Below are 25,970 nucleotides of genomic sequence, written 5' to 3'. Positions count from 1 at the left end.
TCTTCAGTGGTCTTATCAAAGTGGTTATCAGAGTCGAAATCTGTTACCCTTGCACTGCGCAGGGTCGAAACCTGCCGATGAAAAGAATTTTTTCTATCGGAACACACCTATTCACTGATGGATGATTTCCTCGGATGCTCACCTTAACTGCTCTTAGCCAAGCGGCTATTACAACGGAATCAAAATCCGTTTCTCTTGGATTGCGCAGGTTCGAAATCTGCCGAACGACAAGTTGTTTTTTCAATCAAAACACACCTTGACATTCACTCATAGATGATGTCGTCGGAGATCCATCTCACTGGTCTTAGCCTAGTTGTTACTACAACAGACTCAAAATCTGTCTCTCTCGGAGTTGGTTCGAAACCAGCTGACAGCCTTTTTGTGGTGCATAGATCCTCGGAGGATCATCTCAACTGAGTAGGCCCAGTCATTGCGCCGAACCTCCGATAGTCTGTCCATGAAAAGGAATTCACGCTCACGCCTCGCAGAGGGTCGTCTCAGAAACAAAAGATATATCCCCGAAGTGTGTATGTGCCAACATGGATCCTCGACAGACTGACCAAAACTGTCGGGATTCACCACCAAATGAAAATGACATCGATAGGGCCGGAGGCCAGAACAATGCACGCGAGCTAAGGATAGTGAGTCTGGCAGTCAGGAAAATGGTGTAACCTCCCCAGCCTCGCTGAGGCCTCATCGACGGACACTTCTTCTGTCGTTGACTCTTCCAATGCGACCGAGGATGACTTGAAACCTAAAGGTGGAAGAATTGAAAGTGGCAGTAGTTCTGTGCAGAAACGGATGTCGGGGCATTGCTAGCGTTAAATTTGAATCTTAGTATCTCTGGAGTGCATTTTGCAGTGGTTATCTATACCGTCTGTGATCTCGCTGTGGGATTGGGACGGGTGATATGTGTATGCATTATTATCTATGCTATGTATAGTGTCTGCTTCACACCGTCAACACTGAATACATAAGCTGCAAGAAGATGTGATGATCGAGGGGTCAGCTGAGAATCTCTACCCATCACAGCGATGGAACCCGCGGAGGATCATTCTTTCCCTCCAGCCTCTTTCAAGCCTCTTTTAAATGAAATTTCCGGACTTTTGAGGTCAACTTCATCGACGCTCGCAGTGGCAGAAACTACAACAGGTGGTCTCGTGTCAGCTTCCCTGCTCTCCGTGTCTGGAGCAAGTAAATTCTTCGTGGGAGGAGCGACAGTGTACACCACGAAGCCACGGAAGGCTTGGGCGGGCTGGACTGACGAGAACGTGGTGAACTACAGGTGTGTTTATCGCGGTAGCTTATCATTGTCATGGGCTCCTGATAGTCCTGCCCAGTGGACCCACAACGGAACTCGTCACGGAGCTCGCAGCGAATGTCAGGGAGCAGATGGATGTCACATACTGTATCGGGGAGTGGGGTGCTGCAGGTCCTACCGTCTTGGGACCGCCAATTGTCCATGTGTGAGCCGCACTAACACTCGCTAATGACTTGACGTTAACTCCTATGACTCACAGAGCAGGTCAAACATATATTGCCGTCGTGTCTCGTGAAAGTTTTGCGACTCGTGTCGTGAACACAGGTGTCGCAGAGAGAGAGAAGAACATGATGGCTTTTACGAAGGCAACCTTGGTGCTGCTCAGGGACGTTCTTGCGGGAGACGTTAAACTGGAGCAGCAGCGTCGGCCAAAGGGTTCCGAACCTGCCAGTTTTTGAGCCTTTCACATCACTAAGGTGATCGTATATTCCTGAACACACAATGTCATACAATACTACTTACATCACTGCCTCTTTGCCTTGATCATGGCCTCGGTCTCCTCTGCACTCAGTATACGTCCTTGCAACTCTTTCTCCACCTCCAACCCGAGTTCTTTGACACGTTCACGGTCTAATCCAATTAGTGCAATGTGTGCCCCTGGCTGAAGGAGCGGGTAAGAGCCTATCCGGATATTCTCAGGCTTAACACGCTTCTGTAGAGCTGTAAGGAATGGCGCAATGGACGATTCCGGAAGTCTTCAAGCATCATCAGGAGCTTGATCCGCTAGCGGTGCAGAAATAATGTCAATGGCTTACGGAGTAAAGACTTGAAGCCGGAAGGGACGCGCATCTTCCGTGGGTAGAGGTAAGAAAGGCTTCAAGTTGTCTAACAGCTTCTGGAAGAGTGATGGGATTCCTGGAAATATACATAGCTTGCCTTCCAGTCGAACAACAGGCTGGAAATGTATCTTAATGCACAATGCCACGCGAAGAGGAGAGAATGCGCACAACCCAGATGTCGCTAGCGACAAAAAGAACCTCGCCAGCTTCCGGAAACAATGCCATACGTTTACGAGCGGTGCGTTGCTCCTCGCTCTGCTGCGTGATCCATGTGCGGTGTCGGCTGGCTTCTTCCATACGCGCGATGGTTTCACCATGGTATTTGAGCTCTTGTCCGAAAGACTTTGCGAGCGAGGCGTATGTGATATCTCGAAATGAGAGGCATTCAGACCTTCGACTGTCACAACAGGGGTTGATGCACTTACCATCGTGAGTAGGCCCTATGCCACCAGAGGTGATGACGAAATCATATTTCTGGACCATCCTTCGGCTAGCTTCAAGACTAGAAATCCATGTTATCTCTTCTGATGACAACAAGGACGAACTTACTTACATCTCGAGCTCGTCGTCTGCAATTACCTCGATTCTCTGGCTGCATTGTCGCACAGAGAATAAGCGGGGAAAGAAAGAATTGCTGAAGAAAACCTCACAGCTCAATACCATTCTCAAAACAGAAGCGCGCAAAGTAGTTCGAGTTACGGTCCAACGTGTTCCCATTCAAGATCTCATCTCTACAGTATCGCCATAATTTTAGTTGTGCTTTCCACAGAAGATGGGACATACCCAATGATGAGAGCAGCAGCAGTCTTGATGAACCGTCCCTCTCCAAGTGAATTCTTCGGAATTGGGGAATTGGGGAAATTCACGACTGGAGCTGGAGGTTTGGGTGGTTTATCTTCGGCTTGAGAAGCTCCCACAGCCAAGGGGGGCACTGCTAGTGACGAAGACATGACCTACAACGACAATTGGAGCAAATAAAGTAGAGTCTAGGAACCAATGACCGACGACAGTTAAACAATGTCGAAGAATGCCTAAGGTGAGATTTGAGCTCAAGGCTGGGAGTCACATGTTAGATTCGGTGAGAAATGGCACGCATGGACCGGACGATAATCAGATTACTCCCTGCTAATTATAAGCAGGAGACGCTTAAGATAGAGGTCGGAGGGCCGATCCCGAGAACCAGACGCTGGACAAACTTTGTTTTGTGAGTTGTTGGTCTCCCATAGGTAGACCAAATAGTAGGAAGACCAATATTGAGTTGCAATTACAACACACCTGATTAGACTGGGATCTGTATGAGATTTGAAGCTGTAAAAGCGAAGTGCAACGTTCATAAAGTGTAACTGACATCCATTCATGCAAATTCCACTATGACTGTATATGCAAGAGTCCCAACTGTCCCCTTCATATTTTCTTTAAGCTTTCGGTCGGTGATCGATGATTATGGTAGATGGGGGTTGCCCGGGGCCAGAGGTCCCCAAACCGCAATACATATGACGTAAAAGTTCGCACGATATTTTGGAAATTTTGGTGGTAGCTATTCAAGCCGAACGTACGTTCTCTTGCGCGTCACCGCCGTCTGTTTATTCCTCCACCATGGCCACTACCTCGTCAACCTCCTACTTCGAGAGAATACAAGACTTCGTAGCCGAAAATAAAAAGGCAGTCGTTATAGGAGCAGCTGCTACCGCGCTCGCTGTTGGAGGTGTTGTTTATTATGCTTCCACCTCGCGCGGTCCAGGCGGTGACTCGGAGAAGGGCAAGACGAGAGATAAAAAGAAGTCTTCGAAAAAGAGGAAGACTTGTCAATGATGCAGACGGGCCCCTACTTGAAGAGATAAAGCCCAAAGTTGCCGACGAGGGTCAGTATCACTGCAATTTGGAAGCTTCTGCTCACCACCAAATAGAGGATGTGCTATCAGTGGAAGAGATCGCCGGAATGTCAGTGGAGGTCAGTACTTTCGAGACGGGGTTATTCGTTCACTTCAACATAAGAGTACCACAGGAGCGCACAAAATTGGCAGGCACACTCAAGACCCGGGGTAACACGCTCTACCAGAACCGAAAGTTCCAGCAGGCAGTAGACATGTATACGCGTGCAATCCAGGTGGCAACAAAATCAGAGCCCGTGTACTACAGCAACCGTGCGGCATGTGCGTCCCTCCCATCAACATCATCGTGATGCTTGTCTCACTCGTTTATCAGGTTACATGAACATGACACCCCCTAAGTATGAGTTGGCGGTCCAGGACTGTGATGAAGCGCTACGTGCTGACGCCAGCTATGTAAAAGCGCTGAACAGGCGTGCCAATGCACTGGAAGCCTTGTCCAGATATGAGGAGGCTCTACGGGATTTCACTGCTGCCACTATCTTGGATAAATTCCAAAACGAGTCGGCTGCACAGGCTGTGGAACGCGTCCTGAAGAACATTGCGACAGCGAAAGCTACCGTCATCCTTACGGTGAGTATGACAATTGGGGAAGCCACTCACACGTTACTCATTGGCCTTAGACACGCGAACCTCGACTTCCCTCATTCACGTTTGTTTCAGCTTACTTTGCGGCATTCCGTGTCCGTATGTGCATTCGCTTCCATCATTTTCGTCTCTGAAAGGTAATCTTGCACAGGACCCCTGCCCGCACTCCCGGAGAACCCATCAACTGGTGACAGCACTCTTATACTCGCATTACAAGCTTTAGAAGCTGCCGACTATGCACACGCGGTATCGCTCGTGAACGATGCAATGGAACAGGGTATTTCATGGGAGATAGGCAAAGCCGAAGCTCTCAACCTTCGCGGTACTTTCAAGTTAGCCATTCCTTACTCCCCTGAAAAATGCGCCGACTAAGTTTTGTATAGGTTCCTTATGGGTGACGTGTCCGGCGCTAAGGATGATCTGTATGAATCCGTCAAGATTTTTCCCTCCTTGACACAAAGCTGGGTGAAGATCGCGAGCGTCCACATGGAGCAAGGCGAGGGTACGAAGGCCTTTGAGTGCTTTGAGGAAGCGATCAAGCACAACCCCCAGGACCCCGACATCTATTACCACCGTGGACAAGGTGAGCAATTTGTTTCCTGCATGGCCAACCGTCACTCATGGATTTGCAGTTCTCTTCATCACCAATGAATTCAAGGAGGCCGCAGACAACTACACCAAGTCCAGCGAACTCGATGACACATTTGTATTCTCGCATATCCAGCTTGCCGTCGCCCTATACAAGATGGGTGAACTTGCACGGAGCATGGCGACTTTCCGACGGACGATGACCAATTTCCCTCAACGAAGCGAGCCTCAGAACTACTAGTGAGCAGCTGCACTCGATGATAGCTTTAATCTAATGACTCGGCAGTGGCGAGCTGTTGTTGGATCAACAACGTTTCATGGATGCCGTTGATAAGTTTGATCGCGCTGTGGAGCTCGAGCGTGCTAAGTATGATTTTTTCTCTTTCTCTTCAATACATTGACTCACTTCCACTCAACCAGACCTCCCCCGATGAACGTTCTCCCTCTCGTCAACAAGGGCCTCGCCATCTACCAATGGAAACAAGACATCACTGCTGCAGAACGGTGCTGCGATGAAGCCTTGCAAATTGATTCTGAGTGCGAGCCTGCAGTCGCTACGCTTGCCCAACTGTCATTGCAGCAGGGCAAGATTGACCGCGCTGTTGAGATGTTCAAGAGGCAAGCGGAACTGGCGCGCAGTGAACCCGAGCTGATCAATGCCCTTACGTACCAATATGTGAGTCGATGCAGCATTGGCTGATTCTGATCTAACGAGGCGGTTCACAGGCAAGCATGGCACAATTGGAGTTCACACGCAATTACCCAGCCATGGCGGAGCAATTGGCACAGATCGCAAGGTCGATGGCGATGTGAAAGTGGATGTTTACTTCTACCTCCTCTCCCCCCATTTGCCGCTGTCCAATTTTTTTTTACAGAAATCGGACACGCGGGAGAAAGGGATCGGCGGGGTCCGGGAGTTCACCTTGGACATCGAAGGACTACTTAGACTGCTCAAGTTATCGTTTTTAATGCTTAACACATCTTTCTCCATATCTTCTAACGCACAACATTTCAAATACCACGCTCACTCCACTCGTTTCTTCTACTGATTTGAAAGTTTGGCGCGATTTAACAAAATATCCCGGCGATGAGCTTGTACATAGCAGGCACTACAAGTAATTCGTGGGTATATGAGACACTCGAATTCATATATTATCAGGAACTCACCTGAGACACTACGCTTCCTCGAGACATGCCTCGACAAATCACGGAGCTTCACTGAATACGCCATTCGATCGCCAACGCGAACCATTGTCTCATAGCTACGCTTAGACAGGGATAAATGTTCAGGCTTGCTTAGCGTCCGCCTTATCGGTGACCTGAAGCTTGACCTGTAAATGCGAAGGGTGAGCTGGTATCCTCCCCCACGTGACGAGCGCGTGCTTGACTGAAATCAAGGCCCTCGGAAAGGGAACAGGCAAACGTCTCATCGATGGTTTGGATCCTGCCCTCACACCAGTGATGTACAACAATGTGGTGCATGTTTCTGTCCAGTCGTATTGTTCGAGGATGGTAGTCGGAGAAAGTAGCCAATATGCAATGACGGAGCTGCCGACGACCTTCGCCCTGGCATATTCGAAGATGCGCCGAATTAAAACAATTCTTCGACGCGAACCTGCGTTACTTACGTTGGTCGGAAGGTCACCCGCGGCTTGCACAAACGTGGCGGCTCATCGCTCGCCACTTGCAATGCACACCGTGCTGATTGCGAGCCTGCGCCTTGCGAGTCACGGAATCAACAATACCAGCGAGCCTTTATCTCTCGCCGCTCTTGAATATCGCGTTGCCTCGACCGATGATAGGGGTGCCGTCTTTGACACCTCCTTGCAAGTCAAATACCTCATTAGTCTTGAAATTAATATCTCATATTTTGTAAGTGCCCGAAACTGAGATATCAGAATGCTAGACGTGATGAGATGAGCTGAGAGTCTGTGACTTGGAGCAAATGCGATTGAGGGCTGGTTTTATGTTTGGTGAATGTGAGCGTCGAGCTTTATACGGTTTGTAGCAGGGGACAATTGCCTCGAAAAGTCATCGAGTAATGTCACGATGTCCAAGCCTTTAAGATGCGCTTGGGTATTTGGGCGCAAATCTACCGCGATCCAAAATTTCTGGAATCGGCACACCTGACAAGCAGAAAGTCTTTGACGGTGACAGGTCATAACGTGTCCCTCCGAGAAGGGGGCAAAGGAACTGAGTTCTTTTGTTACGCGGTGAGCCAGCGGTTGGAGATTCCAAAGCGGTGAAAATGAAAGAAGTAGTCCCTGATACGAAGTCCGAGGAGTCTGAGCGTGCCTCAGGATCCCCACACCACAAAAATGTTGTCAGCAGGTTTCGAACCAACTCCAAGAGAAACAGATTTTCACTCTGTTGTGACCACTTGGCTAAGGCCAGTTAGATGGACCTCCAAGGAAACCATCCATGAGTGAATGTCATGGTGTGTTCTGATAGAAAATACACAAGTCGTTCGGCAGGTTTCGAACCTACACAGGCCAAGAGAGACAGATTTTGATTCCGTTGCGATAATCACTTGGCTAAGACCAGTTAAGACGAACATCCGAGGAAACCATCCATGAGTGAATTCAAAGTGTGTTCCGAAAGAAAAAGTCTTCTCATCGGCAGGTTTCAACCCTGCGCGGTCCATGGGAAACAGATTTTGACTCTGGTAACCACTTGGCTAAAACCACTGAAGATGCACGTCCGAGAAACCATCCACGAGTGAATCTTCAAGGCGTGTTCCGAAAGGGAAAAAAGAACCTTGTCGTCAGCAGGTTCGACAGATTTTGATTCTGTTGTGGTAACCACCTGGCTAAGACCAGTTAAGATGGACCTCCGAGGAAGTCATTCATGAGTGAATCTTCAAGGCGTGTTCCGGTAGAAGAAAAAACTTGTCGTCATTGGCAGGTTTCGAACCTGCACTGGCACATTCCAAGAGACAGATTTTGATTCTATTGTGGTAACCACTTTGATCGGGACGAAGTTGTGATGGACCTCCGTGGAAACCATTCGTGAACGAATTTTCAAGGAGTGTCCTGATAGAAAAAAAGCTGTCGTTGGGCAAGTTTCAAACCTGCGCAGTCCAAGAGAAACAGATTTCAATTCTGTGGTGGTAACCACTTGTCTAAGACCAGTTAAGATGCGCCTTCGACGAAACCATCCATAAGTGAATATCAGGGTGTGTTCCGAGGACCAACAGCAAAAAACCTTGTCATCAGCAGGTTTCGAACCTGTGCAGGACAAGAGAAACCGATTTCAATCCGGTTGCGGTGACCACTTGCCCAAGACCAGCTGAGAGGAACCTGCAAGGAAACCATCCATGAGCGAAACATCAAGGCGTGTTCTGATAGAAAAAAACCCTTTGTCGGCACGTTTCAAACCTGCGCAGTCCAAGAGAAACAGATTTTGATTCTGTTGTGGTAACCACTTGGCTAAGGCCAGTTAGTATTCCCCTCCGAGGAACTGTGCATGAGTGAATCTTCAAGGCGTGTTCCGAAAGGGAAAAAAACCTTGTCGTCGGCAGGTTTCTAACCTACACCGGCACAGTGGGCCAGGAGACAGATTTAGATTCTGTTGCAGCCACCACTTTGGCGAGGACGGAGTTGAGATGAACGTATGGGGAAACCATCCATGAGCGAATCTTCGAGGCGTGTTCTGATAAAAAACCTTGCTGTCGGCAGGTTTCTAACCTGCGCAGTCCGAGAGAAACAGATTTCGATTCTGTCGTGGTAACCACTGGCCTAAGACCAGTCAAGATGCACCTTAAACGAAACGATTCATGGGTAAATGTCAAGGTGCGTTCCAATTGAAAAATGCCTTGTCATCAGCAGGTTTCGAACCTGTGCAGGACATCAGCAACATATTCCGATTCTGTTGGGGTGACAACTTGCCTAAGACCAGTCAAGGCGAACCTCCAAGGAAACCCTCCATGAGCGGATCTTCAAGTGGTGTTCTGAGATAGAAAAAAAACCTGTCGTCAGCAAGTTTCCTGCGCAGTCTAAGAGAAAGAGATTTTGATTCTGTTGTAGTAAGCACTTGTCTAGAAAGACTAGTCAAGATGAACCTGCGACGAAACCATCCATGAGCGAATGTCAAGGGGTGTTCCAATAGAAAAAAATCTTGCCATTGACAGGTTTCGAACCTGCGCAGTCCAAGAAACAGATTTCGATTCTGTTGTGGTAGCCACTTTGACCAGAACTGTTCTGATGAAAAGCATCCATGAGCAGAGAGAAAATCATTTGTCGGCAGGTTTCGAATCCCAGGGTCCCAAGAGAGTAGAGATCCAACCTGTTCTGGTGTCAGTTGGCTATGACCACCGAAGAATCCATCCATGAATGAATGTGTTAAAGGCGAAGGAAAAACATTGCTGAGCAGGTTCGCTTTCGAACCTGCAACAGATTTCTGTCCTGTCACACTTACCACTTGGCTAAGACTGGCCAATATGAACGTCTGTGAGTCAAAGAACATCATGCATTGACAGCAGAATCACATAGGACTTGCCAGCGTAAAATGAAATAAAAATACTAGTTTGCGTTTAATGCGATGGACACAAAGCGTGCCAAGAATAAGCGAGTCAAGCCTTGGCTGACGCCGGCGTCGTTATTATTAAGAGTTCATTCCATAGAGGTCGGCGAACACTTGACAAGACACCCTACTCAAGATGTTCGGCAAATGTATCGAGCACACGATCGCGATGGAGAGAAGAGATTCGTTTAGCATGTCATAGAAGTGTGATGGTTAGGTGGAATATACTGACGATGATGCAGAATAAAACCCTAGCCCCAGTGTGCGGTTGAAGCTGTAACCATATGAGTTGCAAGGTGAGATGTTTTCTAAGCATGAGCAGCCATCACGATGCTTTTTTTGAGCCACCCAGGCTCACGAACTTATTCTCCAGTCATGATATCAAGATCCCAGCGAGCGGTTGATATGCATTGCTGTAAACGCTCAACAGCATGATTATATCGGCCGCCCGCTGGATTGGAATATAATATTATGGTAACAGTTGGATCCCAATCACTGTGCTCGGGTTGGAGATGTTCGGCATAGAGTGTTGAAGAATCAACTGTAAGTCGATCGCGCTCAACCAGAGCTCTGACGATGAACCTGCTTGTCCTACTGTTCAATTAAGCAGCAGCTGGGTTCTTGAATCTCTCATCAGATAACTTGATATGATACGACCAGTGTGCTTGATCTCGAAATTCTGTCCGATGATAAGGTGCTGTACATTGTCACTTCCTGAAACAGTTCGAGGGGTACCACAGCATTCCTCGATATTAAAATGCGTGATATATTTATGAATGATCATCAGAATAACCACGAGCGATACCACTGCGACCTTGCTCCAGGACAGAAGGAGAATCTTCCCCAATTTTAGTCTCCAGCCCTTGATAGGAACGAGAGTGCAGAAACATTGCTGGGCTACATATCATACAAAGAACATTATAGGGCAACAGATCACTCACCTGCCGCGCTGTCAGCTAATTTCGAGAGAGCACCATCTTGGTTTCGAAGAGTAAGAGCAGCTGACGTTCTCTCAGTTGACGTCTCATTGTCTTCAACTTTGGGATGTAAGATAAGGCTGAGTACGTCGAGATTGTGCTTACTGCCGTAGCGTTTTGCTTGTCGATATTTTCCAGTGACCAAGGAGAAAGTCGGTTGATCTGGATCGCCCCCATTGTCTTCGGTGGCGGCGCCTAGATGCCATGTATAAAGAGTCGAACCGCAACACCGTTAGAAGCGCACCAAGGTCATTTTCAGAGTCTCCGGCGAGCAATTTCTCAAAATCTAACACGTATCGTCCACTCCAAGTGCCTTCAGCTTGAAGTGCAACCTCGAGTTCAAAAGGGGTAACGATCGGTCTTAAAAATTCCTGTGCGTCACAGAAAGTGAGCAATTCGTTGACTCCAACGAGGCAGACCAACCTTGCCATCTATCACACTATTTTCAGGACATGCGATTAAAATGAAACACTCGATCTCCATGAAATTCGCAAGCTTCGCAGGATTCAGCTTGCCGACACTTATTGTATAGCTTTTCTTCTGTGCACGAGCTAGAAGCTTTCTGACGTGAGCTATGAGGGGTAGATATGATGCTAGTGATGTGTGTTAGTGATCACAAAGACGATGAGAATAAAAGCACTGACTAACTCCTAAAGTGCCAACGAGTATACCGAAAACATCTGCATCTCGTGCCCTCTGGACCATCGCGAAGCGCCGCATCAACATTTTATTGGTCCTATGCGATTGCAAGTGAGCGGATCTCGTAGAGGGGTCGTATGCATACACCTAAAAAATCCATAAGATGCCAATATTAGATGACAATCATGGTGATTCACCTCGCAATGAGAGTGCGTCATCAATAGATTCGTAAGGTTGAGGCTTTCGCCACCGATATATGCGACGATGACATTCGTCAAGCTATCTTCATCTGACTCTCCACCGGTCTGCTCGAAAGTTTTGGGACTTTGCACGATGGTTTTAGGATCAAGCCTAGTTGGAGGTGGGTCGTGCAAGACCCTAGTATTCAGGGATTGCAGTTCACTCTCCAGCCTGTGGGTAATTATGTCTGCGTTACTGGTAAGTTTACGTTGCACAACAGCATCCCAAGAAGAAACTTGAATCACCTGCATGGCAGGAATATCCAACATCGTAGCGAAGTAAAATGGTGGGTCGATTATTGTTATTACTGGCTGTATCTTGCTGTAGTTGAGTGGTTAAACATTGACCGAGTTGGTTGATACAGTCATCAACATCGATAGACTTCTTTCCAAAGACGTAGACTACAGGCAGCCTAGAAGGTCTAGGAGAACGTCACATTGCATTGAATCAAGGGTAGGTCTCGGGCACGCACTGGCTTAAACAAGCGTGACCGTAATGCACGATTAGATCTGCATCGACGTGTTGTGCCGCAACCTCGTCGACACAGCAGCTGAAGTTCGAAGCTGGTCAAAAGATGCCTTCTACGCCGAGTAGTAACTAACCTTCCGTAGGAAGTGTCGGCTAATACATAGATGTCATGACCCTCGCCTGCTTTACTTTTGAGTAGACGGTAGATTGGGACAGAATGGCACAAAAGTTCATCAGGAAATTGGAGAGCTATCTATGCTAGTATGAGATATGATCAGCCTGGGCAAAGCAGGATGGATGGATCTCACTCGTTTGAAGTTCCCTTCTACGATCGCAGCTACTGTTCGTTCGATCTCGTAAATTTCGAGGAAGTCGGACGAAACTATGTTTTGCGCAGATGAGTCTATATTCAACTCTATGGTGCGGGTAATCGCATCCTCTCCTGACGCCGAGAAAGTAGAGGCAGCGGGAACGTCTGTCATCTGTGTTTGTGCAAGTCTGTGTTTAGCATCAGCGACAATTGAATCAGGAATCAGAAGCAAGGGACCCCGGACAATTCTGCCGCAGCGGGACCTGCCGAGACTGACAAGGCTTGTCTCAGTTTATCTCCCAGTCCAGCACTTGCATGATCAAATGGTACAAAAACTACAGACTCAGTAGTGTCCTTCATGTCTGTCATTCAGCCTCACAGGGTACTGTTTATTCCGGAGTTGTTGGGCATCATCTTCAGCTTTGTGGACGAAGATGACCATGTGAACAATGCGTGCGTTTGCAAGGAATGGTCAGAGATTACACTGGACATCATTTGGAGGGAGGTAGATGATCTTTCCCGGCTTCTTGCTCTCTTGAGGCCATACAAGATGAAGGGACGGTACGGTGTGCGTCATCCTGTCTCCCTTACTGTTCTCCTGTTAATTTTGTCTCCGATTCAATATGTTCTAGTTCTTCGATGGACTGCCAGACTCAAGGGACTGGGCAAGATTCCAGAAATATGCCAATCCGCGTGCGCATTCTGCGATTCCAGCAGGATGGTGACGTGTACTATACAGGTCTGCTCGATGATATGGCCAGGACGAGGACAACGCTCGATATGCTCCCGAACCTGCATACTCTGGAATGGATATATGAAGATGTCGACTGCATGGAACGAGCCACACTATTCATGCATCAGCGCCTGAGGCACCTCATTATATCTGCGCCTCCTCTCCGCTACAAAGATAAAGTTTCATTTTTTCTCGACGTCTGCATCCGCGCGCCGCACCTCCACTCACTTGATCTCCGTGTCCCCTATCGCGTGCAATACATCGAGACAGCCATCCTAGAACTTCTTCGAGGTCTTCCGGATCTCAAGAAGGTCATTTTCCCCGAATTTTTCCTCACGTCGAGCATCGTGTCCGAGCTTTCGCGGATGAAACACATCAACATCGTGCAATTCGAGTATGGGCACGAGCAAGGGTTCGGTGAAGAAAAGGATGTGGACACTTTTTCGCCTGTCCTTGAGCAAGGAGCATTTCCCGCGCTGTGGGACCTAGCCGTCACTGCTCGCATTGAACATGTCATGCGATTCATGAATGCGGACTTTGCGCCCATCAATCTCACATCCCTATACATCAACACCTATGTTGAACACAAACCCGAGGAACTACACACGTTGTTCGTTATGCTCTCAGAGCGATGCTGCTGTCTCTCCCAATTGTACGTCTTACTAGCGCACCACATCACTGGAGAATTGGAGCTAGTCCCCGCAAACCAAATCACGTTCAACACACTTACACCACTACTTTCATTCCCGAATCTTGTTACATTCCAGGTCATGCACAAATACCCGGTAAACATTACTCTGGAGGAGATCGAGGAACTTGCATGCCAGTGGCCGTCCCTCGAGAGTCTAGCTCTGAATGAGGAACCACTTATCATGCACGAATTTACACTTGACTTGCGAGCTCTCGTCCCCTTTGCCCGCCACTGCCCAAAGCTGCGCCGGCTAGGTCTTTTCATTGACGCCAACCCTGTAAAGATCCCTCTCACGCTAGAATTGAAGCCCTTTACAGCCCTTTGTTTCTTGTCTGTAGGAACGTCGCGAGCACGCGACCCGGAAGCCGTCGCTGCGTTTTTGAGCCACCTGTGTCCACCCAATTGCAAACTCGAAGTTGGTGTAACCTGGACGACGTTTGGCATCCGTTCATGTCGTTTACTCGATGACGACGTGCGGATGGAGATATCAAGACGTTTTCATCCTTGGAAGAGCGTTAGGGATATCTTGCCTGTCCTTATTCAGCTCCGGAGTGAGGAAAGGGAGAAATCGAGGGCTCTGCAAGAGGAAGTTGAGGATCTGAGGATGAGGACTCGCTTGTTGATGGACAAGGTCGACATCAAGGCCAGTGATTCGTGCATCATTGTATAAGTGCTGTGGCTTGCGGACACGTTTGCACTCAATCGTCCCTTGATTATTTAAATTGTCGGCTGAGACACATATATTGCAGATATACACTACGTGGAGATGCGTCACATGTAATGGTCTTCTTGTTCTCGACCATCTATCACATTATCTTGTTAGGATTGGAAATGTACCATGGCCAGAATACCGAATACCGAATGCGTCGTACTTATATCTGATGGGTATTTGCACGGCTGAAAATCCTGACCGCATGCTGCCTGTGGGTGAACGTATGGCGAAGGAAGACTGGGGTGCGTTTTCGAAATTCGAATTGAACCACATAGTATTACAAGGTAGTCCGGTATTTCGAGGTAGACGCTACCATACACACCAAATCTCCAGACCGCTGATGGGCCGAGAGGACATGTCATCGATATTGTGATCCGAAAGGCCTCAAGGCATGATATATTAACCTGTTCAGACATATAACGTCAATCAGAACTTCGAATTCCCTTCTCCATTCAGCAATTCAATGATCCCGCAAAACGATGTTATAATATCCAAGGCAGTCCATCGAAACTCTAAACTTACAGCTACAGTAGTATTGATACAAAGCATTTCCGTTAACGTTATAGACGAGGGGACGTGATGATGAATGTTGATGTTATGTAAGTCGTTGTGAATTAGATTTGCGGTGTTTTGAAGGAATGGATATTCGGGGTTGTATAGGTGTGTCGAATGAGGGTAGTTGGCGGAGTGGATAGCGAGCATCACTTGGTGAATTTGGTGACATGTGATAGATTATGGGCGGTGAAGATGACGGTCTTCTGTAATCAGAGCATCTTGAAATGTTCGAATCCGGAGTGAACTGGTTTGTACGTAACAAGGGAGACCGAGACGATTTATTTGGGGCTCGGGGTGCTCGAATCGTTTCCCCAGGTGCGAAAGAGGTTAGCCCAGTGATAGATGAAATAGTGTAAGGTGAGGGTGTTTGTGACCGTTGAGAGTACTCTGGCTCATCATGGAATTCGCTGAGCTCGGGATAATCCGGTGTTGGAGTGGGGGGTGGTTCGTCTATCGCCTGAGGGAAGAGTAATATAAGACAGAGCGGAGGAGAGGAGGATGACAGCGTACCCATGGGTTAGGAACTATAGGAACAGGGTAGCGTGACCACGAGAGTCCATCAAGGTCACTGAATTCAGTCTTAACTGAGGCAAATGACATTAGGAGAGCTTGATTGAGTGCCTTTGTTGACAGTAAGCGCTGTGCAACACTGAAGAGAATACATAGCTACGCACTTCAGGCATTACAAGTGCCTCTTGTTCCCAACGTTGCTGCTCTAGCTCTTCGAGCCTGAGCCGCTCCATGCGAAGTTTGCTACGGTCCGTGAGGTTGGTTTGTTGACTAGTCATAATGATGAGAGACCCGGGTAGGACAGAGAGGTTTTGAGGTGTGAGGTGGCAGAGCGGTATTCCAGCCGTTATAAATCGAAGACGCTTTTGTTGGGACAAAAAAGCCAAAGATCAGCCACGCTACCACAGCATATGTTTGTTGTAGTGGACTACAAGTAGTATGCAGTTTGAATTCGAATTTAGAGACACAAATGTAGTTACGAGCAACTTCAAGAACATCCAGTTGCTTAGGTCAAAGCCTCAGATCTAGGCGAGCGTGGTGATAGTCGGTGACAGCGCTCGACTTGGATTTTCACGCCAACGTGACAGGTCCTTGTTGTGTGACAAAATGTGACATGACGCGTAAAGACGCGGTCCATGGACTTGTACGTCTCCGCTTGAAATGGTCCATTCAACGCGACGTAGACGCGTCTAATCTCCTTCCCTTTCTCTTAGTTTTATTCTCTTGCACTCATCATGCTGGAAGCAAGACTCCAAGAAGCAGCCCTTCTCAAGCGTCTGCTAGACTGTAAGCTATATTCTCGTCTGCACTCGTGGCGGGACTCATTCGTCAAAATTTCGCAGCCATTAAAGAGTTGGTAACAGACGCTAACTTTGAGTGCAATGAAGAAGGAATCGTAGGTTTTTTCCACCAGCAGTCATCTCATTATGATGATGGCTTTTAGAACCTTCAAGCCATGGACAACTCCCATGTAGCTCTCGTTGCCGTCAAGCTTGATGCAACAGGTTTCAAAAAGTATCGCTGTGACCGCCCAATGCCTCTAGGTGTCAATCTCAACTCCCTCACAAAAGTCCTCAAGTGTGCCAAGGATGATGACATCTGTATCATCAAGGCGTCTGATGATGCTGATATTCTGAATCTTGTCTACGAAGCAAGAAGTGAGTCCTTTTTGTGATATTCTAAATGACCATATTCACGAATGAGTCTACGGCAAGGTTCTGACCGAATCGCGGAGTATGACATGAAACTCATGGATATAGATGCCGAGACCCTTGGTATTCCGGATACAGAGTACGATGCACGAGTTACCATGACCGCGTCGGAATTCACGAGGATTGTCCGGGACCTGTCACAACTGGGCGAGTCTGTACGTATTGAGGTTTCGAAGGAAGGCGTGCGTTTTGCAAGTGAAGGCGAAGCTGCAAACGGTAACGTACTGTTGAAGCAAACTGAGGCTGCCCGAGAGAAGTACGCCAACTATGGCAAGGAGGATGAAGAGCCTAAGGAGGAAGACGATGGCGATGACGACGAAGAAGGAAGCAGCAGTAAAAAGAAGATCAAGAAGGAAAAGAATATGAAGAAAGAAGATGCTGACGTCGAGATGGAGGGTGAGGAAGAGGATGAAGACCAAGAGGAGTTCAAACCCAAGTCGGACGATGAGGGTGAGGAGGAACAGGATGAGGATGAGGAAGACAAGAAGAGTAGCAAGAAGCGCAAGAAAGCACCCGCAAAGGTGGGTTGTCATCGTTCCAATTTTTATTCCACTCTTTGACCAGTGCTCCAGTCCAACGGCAAGCCCGCCAAGAAAGTGAAAAAGTCAGACGAAACTCCTGCAGATGGAGGGGTCCTCATTGAAATGAATCAACACGTATCGTTGACGTTCAGCTTGAAATACCTCGTCAACTTCTCAAAGAGCTCAGCACTATCAAACACGGTGCAGCTCATGTTGAGCAACGACGTGCCACTTCTTGTACGTTTAGTTCTTAATGTTCGTCGATTGTTCTTAACACACGGTGCTGTGGTTAGGTATCTTACAAGTTCGGACAAGGCGAGATCAAGTACTACCTCGCACCAAAAATTGGCGAGGAATAAACGTACTCTCTCATTGTATATCACTCATCCTCCATGTCAATCTGGTTTTGTATCTATGATAATTCACCACTTTTTATGCCTTTTGTGTACAATAAGCTAGGTGTGTTGAGATAACTGCGCATTCTGCCGCCATAATACCATGATAAATATTGTAAAAAATCTAGTTGATATCCTTCACGGATCTGGGCTCCCTGAGTCCAAACCATTCCGGAATCAGCTCCCATACCTCCAGCCTTGCCTTTTTGACGGCATCCGTAAATTCAGACTTGCATACCGAGCACATTCTTAACCCGCACGTCTTCACCCCGTCTGAAAAATCAGGTCCTTTCCAACATCTCTGCGGCTTGTAAAAGTGTATGCAGCGGGTCTGCGTCACGTCCGCATGCAATCCCACCGACAGAACGCAGAACGTTGAGGTGTATGAAGTAGAATGACTCAATGCAATGCACGGCACTCAACTTCCCCACGTTTGCACAGTTGGTGGACGGGCGGTCGCGAAGTGCAGACTCAAGGAAGGAATGTATGTACAACTGCGCAGCCTCGCGACCCAGGAACGTCGCGCACAGATGATCGTCTGAGAGGCGGACGAGCTGACCTTCGGGCTCGCCTTCAGTGAAGAAGATCGGTGGTGGACCACGAGTGCCAGTAAGGATCTTACTGGGGCCGTAACGTGAGAGGTCGTAGAACGCACCGGGAAGGAAAGTGTCGAGGTTGAGCTCGTAAGCGAGTTGAAGCATTAGGAGGGGGTGGGGGAAGATCTCGCGGGGGTTGTAACGGCCCTCGCTATCTGTCCCGTCGTGTTCCCTGCGATCCCATTCAGGAAGTGATGTGGGCCAGTCTATCGCAAGACGGGCGATGCAGCGTTCGCGTAGGTGCTCGATGAAGTATTTCGTGGAGAGACGAAGTACAGCGGAAATGGCAACGAAATCTGCTGCAGTGTGCTTCTGGAAGTAGCTATGCGCAACACTGAGCATTGCTTCTGAATCCAAGACAGCGCTAGATACTCACATTCCATCATACAACGCAATGAGGAGGTGGTATAAATCTGTCGGACGGTCGTGCAGCTCAACCGAAGGACAACCGTCGATGAGGCTCTGCTCGATGGGCTGTGGAACGGAAAACAAGTCACGGAACACCTCCGAGTGCCTTTCGAGCTGACCGTGGTGGACCTTGAAAGCTGCAGAGTCAGCGATAAGGACGATATTGCCATCCGCAAACCAGATGTCAGATCGGATGAGAGCCTTGGGCAAAGCGCCGCCATGTGGACTGCAGGGGTTGTCGCAATCCATAGCGCGCCGAGTTGTTCAGGGCCCTTGAGCACAGGGAAATGCTCGGAGTGCGGCTGAGGCTGAGGTAGTCTGCATTTCTTCTATTCAGGACGTTAAATAACTCCTGGATGTTTCAAACGAGACGGAGGAGAGATTCGACGTTGGAAATAAGCCTAGCGGACCGTGCACTTCGTCCAATATAGGTGGTCGGATTCAAAATGTGATAGTGTGCGCTTGGCACCAGTGTCCGTGGGTAGCGACATACTGTATTATTTTCAGGCTGGTCACCTGTGGATTCAGAGACTGAGATCATGAGGGTATCAATCAAGAATGAACTAGTCGGAGTTTAAGGTTTCATAACGCCGATATATTATTATTCGGAGGTAAAAGTTGTTTTCGCAGGTTTAGACTCCGTTCGGGAACTCGAATCTGGCTAAGTTTCGACGAGATTTTGAACTTCGAATTTACTTAAGTAAGCTTGCCGGATTGCCGTTCAATGTGACTGATTACATGTCACACCTTGATATCATATACGGTTATGCCCCCAACCCGACGCTTTCGTTATTGCGACCATCTTCGCAGCCAAACGACTCTAATGACGAAGAAGAACTCGAAAAAACGACAGGATGCCACCTTGATGGAACCGAAAGATCGTTGTGTTTGGTCGCAGAGCGACGAGACGGCGTTGATAAACTATGTCATCGCCAACAAATCGAAAGGGGGAGATGGCCTCAATTTCGATAAGACGTTCTGGAATGATACTGCTGTGGAGATGGTGAAACAGCCTGTAATGCAAGGTGAGTCCTGCCACAGATATCACGCCATATTCATCTGACTTCTGCCTTATTCTAAGGCACTGCAAAGACTGCAGAGGCATGTCAAACAAAATGGTCACGAGTACGTACTTATTTCTACTGAGTGGCTGCTGGCGGTACTGATCTCCACTTTTCAGATTCGCAAGTTGTATCAAGTCATCTACAAGATAGCGCACGCCTCTGGAATCTCATACAGTCCAGAGCTTGGCGCAAATATCGGATGTGAATCAGAGACGATCTGGGCAGACTACACTAGGGTATGTTTTTTTTATCATTTCCTGTCATGCCGTGTGCTAACTACATACATAGCACAACCCCCAAGCAAAGCCTTACAAGACGAAGGGCTGGCCTCATTATGAGGCGCTACATGGTATCATGTCAGCGCAACCAAGCACCTGGGTTGGTTTCCACGCGGGCATTGACAACGCTGACAACACATTAACACCCAGTGTAAGTGCCACTCCTGGGCCATCCAGTGCCAGTGACGTCATGATGGCGTCACTGGAGGATGCACTTGACTGTGTGGAATTCAATGCTCATCCTACTACTGACAACAATGACGACACTATGCACGCTGAGCCAGGGACATCCGGTCCTCCCATCGCACCCCTCATTCCCATCTCCATTCCCCCCACAGCTTCTACTCCTGTCACGCCCATCATGCCCATCACCCCAACCAGTTTCAACATCATGCAAAGTCGCCCTGCTCCCTCCACTCCTGCATCTTCGACAGCTGTGAAACGCAAAGCTGAAGGGGATGACAGTTCGCGTCATGAGTCCCGTCCACCACAATCCTCCAAAGGGAAGTCGTCGTCAAAGTCGCAGCGTCTATCAATGCCGTCAGCATTGGAAGGCTTGGGAGGAAAGATGGCTGATAGTATCGCTAATGCAACGACAGCATTTCAGGAGACGGTCTCCAGTCATTTTGTTGAGCCTGTCCCCCTCCGCAAACAAAAAGCCATTCTACAGGTACAGGATGAAGAAGATCTCGACGCGCATAAAATTGTCACTATGATTAATTTGTTTCAAGCTGATGTTTGTGTTGCTGATTCGTATCTCAACATTAAACGTGATATCGTATGCAAAGTCTTTCTTGTGCAGTATTTAGAGGACTATAGGAAGGCGAAGGAGCTCTAACTACGCTACAATTTGTTGTAGTACTAAATACATCATGTTATCGTTCTGGTGCTAACCATGCTTCTTCCTCTGCATCCAACCAGAATGGTGTTTCTTCCTCTGCCATGAACGACTCATCTTACGAAAAATTTGTATCACGTCTCCCGACTCCGCATCCAACCAGAATGGTGTTTCTTCCTCTGCCACGAACGACTCATCTTACGAAAAATTTGTATCACGTCTCCCGACTCCGCATCCAACCAGAATGGCGTTTCTTCCTCTGCCACAAACGACTCATCTTACGAAAAATTTGATACATTGAGAAAAGTGCTACAGTAAGAAGAATAGCGCTACACTAAGAATTAGTCCTGCACTCCAGGTGGCATTGGTTCCCCTCTTCGACGTCTCTCTGCAAGATAATCTAACCACATAGATTGCGCGAGTTGGTCGCGATGTTCATGTGCATGTGTCCTCGCAGCTTCAGTTGGAGGACCGTCAGCGAGCGTACCGGTGTACTGAGGCCCCCACTCGTCTGACTCAACGTGTCGATAGTCCAGTAAGTCGTTAGGGTCGTGGATATGGATTATATTGTGGATCAAGCAGAGAGCTGGAGGAATGCGAGACTGGATTTCTGAGTTATACTCAGGGGGAAGTAGAATGATGCGGAAGCGTTTCTTGAGGACGCCAAAAATACGTTCGATAACGTTGCGAAGCATTGCGTGTCGCAAGTTATAGAGTTCCAAAGGCAGATAAGTGTGAGAAGAATAAAATATTAGAAAACGACATACAAAAGATTTGCATGGCCCCATTCTGCAAGGTGATAGCGTACACCTCGATAGGGTACAAGCAATTCATCGCATGCAGCGAATCCGGCGTCTGCTAGATAAAACTTCCCCGGCGGAATGGTGAAGTCCGTCAAACGTGCAGTGTGATAGACACGAGCGTCTGCTGCGGACCCCTGGAAACCGCTCAGCATGTACATAAAGCACATGTCAAAATCACAGGCAGCAAGACAATTCTGTGTCAAGTTGCCCTTGCGGTCATGGGCAGCATGATGATCAGATGCTGTGGGGTGACACGTGATATGCATGCCATCGATGGCGCCGATAACATCGGCAAAGTACGGGTAAAATTTCCTGGTTTTGAGGATAGTGGGGGGAGTGGGGGCCTGTGGACTGGGGAGACGGACATACATGGTATAGATCGGCTGAGATGAGAATGCGATCAAAATTCGTTTAAAATACCTAGAAAGGAGCTATTGAGTTAGTACAGCCGGGTTCAAAGTCATGGGAGGACGTACTTTGATATAGTGTCGTTTGAGCATTGAAAACGCTCACCAAGATGGCGTACAGAAAGCCCAGTGACACAGGCATATAAGAAGATAGCAAGCTGTTCCTCCAGCAGCACATTCTTTGAGTTGTCTATTCCGCTTTCACGAAGCACATTCAATAATACAAAGAAAACATGGTGGCGGACGCCAAGCTCGCATTGCACGCGTTCAGGGTGGCCAGTAAGGAGCTCGTTGACCCAAGCGATCCCCGATAGCGCCGAGGTATGGTATGGTTCTTTCTCATAGTGGGTTTGTATGTAGGAGTTATAGGCATCCACTGCGATGTCAACCACTCCAGCGGCCGATACCATCAGGTTCTGAAACACATTGATGATTTGTTGCAGGCGTTTTAGATCTCCCTTCTCTGCGTCATTTGGATCCCCCTCATCATCTCTATCATCTTCCACATCTCTATCATCTGACTGATCACCCGTGTCATCGGAATTAGTAGTGTCGTCCTGGTGGTGCAAAAGACGCAAAAGCATACTGTTGGTATTATTGTACAATGAGCTCTGCAGCGTGCGGTGTGCGGTGTGTGACGTGCTCAGATCCTCGAGTCTGTAGCGTGACAGTGCAGAATTCAAACTCCGAGCTTACTTAAATTCGAAGTTCAAAATCTCGTCGAAACTTAGCCAGATTCGAGTTCCCGAACGGAGTCTTAATCCGTGAGGCAATTTCTACGACCGTTATCGCACATCGATATGGTCCATGCACCGCTGTGCTTACGTGGCTTCAAGCCCCTCTCTTAATGTATATTTGGGCACCTGCACTCAGGTGAACCGCATCTTTTCTGTTTTACCACCGTGAAACAGAAAATTTTTGCTACATTGAACTCGTTTTTCTCATTCCATCATTTATTCTAAAAAGGCGCATGGATCCTAAATCCCTAAATTCTCAAACTCAGACTAGTAGTGATTCGCGGTCTCCTTCTAAACAGCCTTCAGAAGAACGAAGCCCCTCTCCACGAAAAAATACCTTCAATTCTGATTGTTTGAGCTTTGTTGGAGATTATAGACGAGGAAAGCTCACGAAGACCAATGCGATCCTTGAAATCTTCGAGCGAGCGTCGTATGTCAACAGGAATGAGTTCGGAGGGCGAACAGTCGCCGAACTTGTCAGTCCTTATCACCGGATGCTTGACTCCTTTGAAAAGCAAGTTATCCAAGCTGGAGAACAAGATTGCGAGAGCAAAGAAGAGACTTCAAAGGATGGAGAAGAGTCGTGAGGAGACCGTGATAGTGCGGAACTGTCAGATAACTCAGAGTCCAAAAAGGACTCTGATTCAGAGGATGACGGTCCAGCGCGTAAAAAGCACAGAGGATTTAAACTTGACCTCTCAAATCTCACAAACCCTTCCGTCACTAGAAGGACGAAGAAACCCCCTGTCTCATTACGAAAGACCAACACCATTCTCGCGAATTGGGCTCATGACCCCAAGTGGGTCAAGCGTAAGTGGCTTGAGTCTTCATTCGTCCCTGAGTTCCCTGAGTCTGAACTCTACAATATCATCCGAGGAAGAGTCGTCAACTTCGATGTTGTCTTTACAGGATGGTACTTGGACAAACCAGAACATGACCATGAGGAAAAGCTCGGAAAATTCAAAATTAAGGTCGGCGGAGAGGCTGAACCTGCAAAGTCTGTGCGAAGCTCGCAGGACTGGAATGTCGCGTACTCGCTCTTCTCGCGAGCAATGTGATTTGCTTTCCCGCATCGACATGACGAACTCGAAGACTATGGAAACTTCATCCATCAAAAGTTCGCCCAAAATATTAGCAAGTACCATTCCCGTGTCATTGCCTTTGACAAGGCAGTCAGGAAACGTGTCAGTCGGAGGAGAGACTTACAACTCTCTGACTTTGACCAGTTTTCAGACCTCTATGAAGGGCACTTCTCCCTCTCAGGTCGCTGTGTCAATGATGAGGGGGTCTCGAGCAGTTCAAAATGCCGACGAGGCTCTGATTACTGCAAGCGATGGAACTACAAGACTTGTAGCCAGTCAGATTCATCCTGCAACTACCGGCATGTATGTGCAAAGTGCGGGAGCGCAGAGCACCCTGAAAAGAGCTGCCCCTCTCGCTCCTCATCAAACTAATTCTGCTATTAAATGCCCTCAGTACTTACAGGGAATGGCGTGGTTCATAGATGAGTCCTCTTTCAGCCCTATGGCTAAGTCATCTTTGTATGCAACCCCCCTTACCTCATCCGGGAAACCACGATTTCTCGGAGACTGCTTTGCATTCACTCAATTCTCGTCCTGATCTTTTTGCAATCATCACTCCCGTCAAAATTAGTGTGCTCCGTGAACTCGTTCAGGAGCATCCTAATCGTCCTTTCATTGAGTCTATCCTGGATGGCCTGCGCGAGGGTTTCTGGCTGTGCGCAGATACTGCTATGGATGGATACCCTTTGACGTGGGACAACTCTCATCGGCCACTCAAGAACGAAGAGCATCGAGCTTTTGTTCAAGAGCAAGTCAATGAAGAAGTCCGCCTAGGTTGATTCTCGGCCCCATTTGGACCAAATCTACTTGCTGGCATGTACAGCACACCAGTCCACATCATCCTGAAACCTAACTCAACTAAACTCCATCTTGTGGTAGACCACAGCGCCAGGGAATTTTCACTCAACTCCATGATCAACCTCGATAATTCATCAGGTGTTAAACTTGATGGAATGCGTTCACTTGGTCTTAGCCTTCTTCAGTTCCAGCGAGAGCATGGAAATGTTCCTCTGGTTGTCTTCAAATCGGACGTTTCTCAGGCCTACCGTCGACTGCCAATGCATCCTCTTTGGCAACTAAAGCAAGTAATTACGGTGAACAATAACCGTTATGTGGACCGCTGCAATAATTTCAGTGGGAGAGGATCTGCTCTAATCTGGGTCTCTTTCATGTCACTCGTGACGTGGGTTGCGAGCGTCGTCGTGATGATTGAGCATCTGAAGCTCTACATGGATGATTCTTTCTCATTCGAGTTAGAAGGTAACGTGCTCCTATATGAGCCTTACGGTACCTATCTGCCTCAGAAGCAAGCCCTGTTGCTTCAACTTTGGGACAAACTCGGCATCCCTCATGAACCTGCTAAGCAGCTCTTTGGTCGGCGACTCACAATCATAGGTTTTGACGTCGATCCAAACAGTATGGTCATTTCAATCCCTCAGGAAAAGAAAACCGAGATGATTGCATACATTCGCGTGTTCGCGGTACCTTGTCATCGCCACACCTTGCGAGAATTCCAGCACATTGCAGGCACTATCAATTGGCTATTCAATGTTTTTCCTCTGCTGAAACCAGGACTTGCTGCAGTTTATGCCAAGATGCGCGACAAGGTAAAACCACTTGCCCAAATCTATGTGAATGTTGATGTCATCCGGGAATTGACATGGTTGACCAATCATATGAAAAATTTGCCTGGCGTCCTTCTTCTTGACTCTCTGGATTGGAACCCAGAAACAACAGATGACGTGGTGACCATCTACACTGATGCGTCTCTCGTTGGACTTGGATACTGGTTCCCAGACCTGAATTTCGGATTTCAATCTCGTTTACCCGGAGAGGCACCGACAGGGTCAATTTTCTTTTTCGAAGCACTAGCAGTGTGCAGTGCAATTCACGCACTCGCTGAGACAGAACCAATTCCTCGTCACGTTGCCATCTTTACCAACAATACTAACACTGTCGACATTTTCAATTCTTTGCGAGCTTCTGCGCCATATAACAACATCCTTATGTCAGCAGTGAACGTCTTGATCGAGCTCAATGTTGATCTACGTGTATATCACGTTCCAGGGACAGAGAACTCTATCGCGGATGCTTTATCCTGATTCAATA

At 48.0% G+C, this 25,970-nt stretch overlaps 8 protein-coding genes across 8 annotated transcripts; 4 read left to right on the top strand and 4 right to left on the bottom strand.

Annotated features, from left to right (window-relative positions):
- Positions 1–1,034: 1,034 nt before the first annotated feature.
- DFJ58DRAFT_913591 (uncharacterized protein) lies at positions 1,035–1,749 on the top strand (the record flags this gene model as incomplete). The annotated part of the gene is made up of 3 exons (XM_041395334.1): positions 1,035–1,285; positions 1,341–1,466; positions 1,521–1,749. The coding sequence occupies 3 exons, from the start codon at positions 1,035–1,037 to the stop codon at positions 1,717–1,719; spliced, it is 576 nt and encodes a 191-aa protein (XP_041244796.1). The 3' UTR covers positions 1,720–1,749.
- On the bottom strand, positions 1,601–3,391 carry DFJ58DRAFT_784112 (MoaB/Mog domain-containing protein). The gene is made up of 7 exons (XM_041389937.1): positions 3,106–3,391; positions 2,884–3,053; positions 2,751–2,831; positions 2,654–2,692; positions 2,269–2,602; positions 2,077–2,216; positions 1,601–2,016 (listed from the first exon to the last, which is right to left on the bottom strand). Exons 2-7 carry the CDS (start codon positions 3,048–3,050, stop codon positions 1,785–1,787), a joined length of 993 nt encoding a protein of 330 aa, XP_041244795.1. The 5' UTR covers positions 3,051–3,053; positions 3,106–3,391; the 3' UTR covers positions 1,601–1,784.
- A 232-nt stretch (positions 3,392–3,623) lies between these two features.
- On the top strand, positions 3,624–6,343 carry DFJ58DRAFT_784104 (ADP/ATP carrier receptor). The gene is given in 12 exon segments (XM_041389936.1): positions 3,624–3,881; positions 3,901–3,962; positions 4,008–4,051; positions 4,106–4,253; positions 4,306–4,562; positions 4,613–4,676; positions 4,729–4,909; positions 4,961–5,160; positions 5,210–5,405; positions 5,452–5,532; positions 5,586–5,841; positions 5,892–6,343. 12 exon segments carry the CDS (start codon positions 3,697–3,699, stop codon positions 5,976–5,978), a joined length of 1,761 nt encoding a protein of 586 aa, XP_041244794.1. The 5' UTR covers positions 3,624–3,696; the 3' UTR covers positions 5,979–6,343.
- Positions 6,344–10,456: 4,113 nt separating this feature from the next.
- Positions 10,457–12,492, bottom strand: DFJ58DRAFT_727052 (putative diphthamide synthesis protein-domain-containing protein; the record flags this gene model as incomplete). The annotated part of the gene is made up of 10 exons (XM_041385436.1): positions 10,457–10,578; positions 10,628–10,858; positions 10,908–11,034; positions 11,087–11,256; positions 11,308–11,449; positions 11,500–11,729; positions 11,788–11,963; positions 12,015–12,092; positions 12,145–12,263; positions 12,319–12,492. 10 exons carry the CDS (start codon positions 12,490–12,492, stop codon positions 10,457–10,459), a joined length of 1,569 nt encoding a protein of 522 aa, XP_041244793.1.
- Positions 12,493–12,678: 186 nt separating this feature from the next.
- DFJ58DRAFT_727051 (uncharacterized protein) lies at positions 12,679–14,414 on the top strand (the record flags this gene model as incomplete). The annotated part of the gene is made up of 2 exons (XM_041385435.1): positions 12,679–12,881; positions 12,953–14,414. The coding sequence occupies 2 exons, from the start codon at positions 12,679–12,681 to the stop codon at positions 14,412–14,414; spliced, it is 1,665 nt and encodes a 554-aa protein (XP_041244792.1).
- Positions 14,415–15,030: 616 nt separating this feature from the next.
- Positions 15,031–16,075, bottom strand: DFJ58DRAFT_334922 (uncharacterized protein). Its single transcript, XM_041379915.1, has 4 exons — positions 15,686–16,075; positions 15,522–15,632; positions 15,267–15,468; positions 15,031–15,214 (listed from the first exon to the last, which is right to left on the bottom strand). The coding sequence occupies exons 1-4, from the start codon at positions 15,797–15,799 to the stop codon at positions 15,189–15,191; spliced, it is 453 nt and encodes a 150-aa protein (XP_041244791.1). The 5' UTR covers positions 15,800–16,075; the 3' UTR covers positions 15,031–15,188.
- A 119-nt stretch (positions 16,076–16,194) lies between these two features.
- On the top strand, positions 16,195–17,711 carry DFJ58DRAFT_334861 (proliferating cell nuclear antigen, N-terminal domain-containing protein). Its single transcript, XM_041379914.1, has 6 exons — positions 16,195–16,307; positions 16,364–16,416; positions 16,465–16,678; positions 16,736–17,253; positions 17,305–17,490; positions 17,547–17,711. The coding sequence occupies exons 1-6, from the start codon at positions 16,256–16,258 to the stop codon at positions 17,610–17,612; spliced, it is 1,089 nt and encodes a 362-aa protein (XP_041244790.1). The 5' UTR covers positions 16,195–16,255; the 3' UTR covers positions 17,613–17,711.
- A 218-nt stretch (positions 17,712–17,929) lies between these two features.
- Positions 17,930–18,901, bottom strand: DFJ58DRAFT_840752 (uncharacterized protein; the record flags this gene model as incomplete). Its single annotated transcript, XM_041392640.1, has 2 exons — positions 17,930–18,566; positions 18,621–18,901. The coding sequence occupies 2 exons, from the start codon at positions 18,899–18,901 to the stop codon at positions 17,930–17,932; spliced, it is 918 nt and encodes a 305-aa protein (XP_041244789.1).
- Positions 18,902–25,970: the final 7,069 nt, after the last annotated feature.

This window comes from Suillus subalutaceus, assembly GCF_016647625.1.
Source record: "Suillus subalutaceus strain FC151 chromosome Unknown DFJ58scaffold_42, whole genome shotgun sequence".
NCBI classification, from domain to species: domain Eukaryota; kingdom Fungi; phylum Basidiomycota; class Agaricomycetes; order Boletales; family Suillaceae; genus Suillus; species Suillus subalutaceus.
This window is presented reverse-complemented; position numbering and strand designations above follow the sequence as displayed.